The sequence below is a fragment of the Triticum dicoccoides genome, chromosome 4A (genome assembly GCF_002162155.2).
Source record: "Triticum dicoccoides isolate Atlit2015 ecotype Zavitan chromosome 4A, WEW_v2.0, whole genome shotgun sequence".
Taxonomy (NCBI): domain Eukaryota; kingdom Viridiplantae; phylum Streptophyta; class Magnoliopsida; order Poales; family Poaceae; genus Triticum; species Triticum dicoccoides.
In genome coordinates, this window is record NC_041386.1 from 3,841,637 (window position 1) to 3,844,313 (window position 2,677).

General features: G+C 52.5%; 1 protein-coding gene across 2 annotated transcripts in view; it reads right to left on the reverse strand.

Moving 5' to 3' along the window:
• Positions 1-842, reverse strand: part of LOC119284514 (protein STRUBBELIG-RECEPTOR FAMILY 6-like) — a 6,117-nt gene extending 5,275 nt beyond the window's left edge. The window contains exon 1 of one of the 2 annotated variants that reach the window (XM_037563633.1): positions 411-842. In XM_037563633.1, coding sequence (XP_037419530.1) covers positions 411-540 — 130 coding nt within the window. In that variant the 5' untranslated portion in view covers positions 541-842. Of the gene's footprint in view, positions 1-212; positions 352-410 lie in introns of those variants that run through there. The other variant, XM_037563634.1, reaches the window with a different exon arrangement.
• Between the last annotated feature and the right edge of the window lie 1,835 nt (positions 843-2,677).

Below are 2,677 nucleotides of genomic sequence, written 5' to 3' on the forward strand. Positions count from 1 at the left end.
CTAATCTAAACTGCCGGATTCACACATCATCTTGTTCGCACTGTAAAGGGGATCCAGAAAACCCAAATCTAGGCATTCTTGCGCAAATCCATCCAGCGCATCAAAAGCGAATAAGCAGAAACATGCGGGGAAAGTAGGGTGGGGAGAAACCAAGATTCGGCTAGTCCAATCATCATCTATCTCGCCATTCCGAAAGAAAAGGCTGAATCTACCCGTTGGCGGCTCCCACGAGCAAACCCCATCTGGCCGGCGGCGGAAGCACTTGAGCAAACAACAAGGAAGGGAAGGCGCCCCATTGCAGCCCAAATCTTCGCCTTTCCCCCTTGCCAAAACCATCGACCAGAGCTGTACTACAAGACTAGAAAGCAGCCAAGAGAGGGTGGGTTAGCACTAGGTTCTTGATAACTCACGGTCAGTGGCGTCGGTGGTGGCGGCGACCAAGATTTGGCTCTGCGGCCAGACGGAGAAGCAGCAGCTAGCCAGGAGCAGCAGCGACGCCGCGCCCGGCATTCCGCCGCCCCTCCTCCTCCTCGTCCCCATCCCCCGCGCGCACCAATGCTCTCCCTCCTCCCTCTCCCCGAAAGGAAAATGCAGAGGGGAAGCGGAGGCGCTTTGGATGCTGACCGAGAAAAAGCTCCGCTCTCTCTTTTCTTTTTGGCTCCTCCGATCTCCAGGCGAGTCCGGCTGACTGATTGATCGATTTGGTTTGGTTTATGGCCTCCCCTGGGTGGCTCCCCCGCTTTTTCAACCCTCCGTGCGCCCGTGTTCTTGAACCGAGCGGCAGCGGAAAGCAGCACGGCAGCAGCTGGCACCGGACCAGGTGAGAGTGGGGCGGATGGACGGGAACCCCGTTCACTCCCCGGGTCTAATGAGGTCACCGGGGGCATTTTGGGCATCCAGCGAGGGACCGGGACAGCTTCTTCTCTTCGTCTCTTCGGAATGGAAACACGTCTTCAGCATTTCTTTTTTTGAGTTTAAACACGTCTTCAGCATGAAAACAGCAGAGATTTGTTCGTAAATAATCACCGACTGGGCTGGGCTGGGCTGGGCTGGGCTGGGCCGGAGAGGACGGTTCGGGTGCGGCGTTCCGGCCCATCACCGACACGTGGCGGCTCATGGTGACAAGGGAGGAGGGTCAAGCAAGCCGCGTGCGCCCTGCGTTGCATTGCACGCCAAAAACGACTTTTTTTGTTGGTTATAAAACAGGATTATCATCGGTTGGTCGCAGGTCCATATTGCACGTAACGTCCTCAGCCAATTATATTATTATTATTACTGACTGATCGCTTTGTTTAATCCAGACGAGGTTGTTGGTGCTTTATGAATGCCGTAGAAAATACTGTAATCATGGCTTTACAGCATCTTTAGTGAGGCGTCTCATACGTCCGGGCGGGCTGCCCGGTCATTGCCCTGTGACCGACTCCCCATTTTTAGTGCTTTTGGATAGTTTTTTTTCCTTCAAAAAATGTCCTTGAGTAGCTGACAAAGGAGTTGCCTTACAGTCTTACAGACATCACTTACAGGTGGGACCCACTAGTAAAAAGATAAAGAAATCTCTCAATCTTTTTCTTTTTTTTGAGGGAAAAATCTCTGAAATCACCCGGTACCATGGAAGGCACTAGAAATAGTAGGATTGGCAGACGGCAAAGACGGCATTACCCGTAGCCCACGCCAATGATCATGCCATGTTATTTATTAGAGCATCTACAGTTGGATTTTTGGGCATGTTCTGCGGAGAGTGACCGGTCACTTTTTTTTTGTCTGTGTCTATAATTAGGTATCTTATTAGCAAATCCTCAAATTCATTTAATCATATGTAACTAAACTTAAATCAGCACATCTCGATCCCATACATAGCATCGGGCTACTTCATAACGATGCCGTTGAACCATCTAAAATTCGCATGCTCAACAACATGGTACATGCCATCAGACTACTAAAAATGCACATGTCCTACATATTAAAACTACGTATAAAGTTCATCCGTGATTGCCTTTGCCTTGTTGTTGCCCTTGCCATCTTTGTCGCGGAACTAGCGGTCGAAGCCGTGGCGACGAGGCGCCGCTAAAGGGGTTGTGCCGTCATCCCGAAGCTACGGTGCCAGACGGTGGTGACCACGTCTGGCGAGGCCGCGGTCACGCTCTTCGAGGCACCAGCCCCGATGGATCCAAGCACCATTTTACGCTGAAGCGGTGAATTCCCGCCGGATCGAGTCTGACAATGGTGGAGCGGCCTCCTCCCGGGAGCGGCGAAGAGCCATGCAGACGTCCATCTCCCTCCTCATCCCTGCATGGGATGAGGTCCCAGTCGATCGATCAGGAGATCTCGGGGTCGGATCCGCTGCCCGCCATTCTGGAGAAGGCCAAAGATTGTTGCAAAGGAGTTGGGGTGGAGTAAAGTGAACTGAAGTGGTTAGGGTTTCATCCTAAATGTGGATAGGGACAAATATATGTGGAACCGAGGTGGACCGGCATGGGCAGAATCCGGCATGACGGATGCGCCCAGGCATGTCCAGGACCGCCCATATCAGCCTGAGAAGGGTGCCGGTCAGTCTGGATACGTTGGGCCGGTATAAGGGGTGCAGTTGGGTCGTGATTTTCTGCCCAGTCATTGACCGGACCATCCGCCCGGACGTAGAAAGAGCATTTGAAGAATCCGGCTATAGATGCTCAGCTTC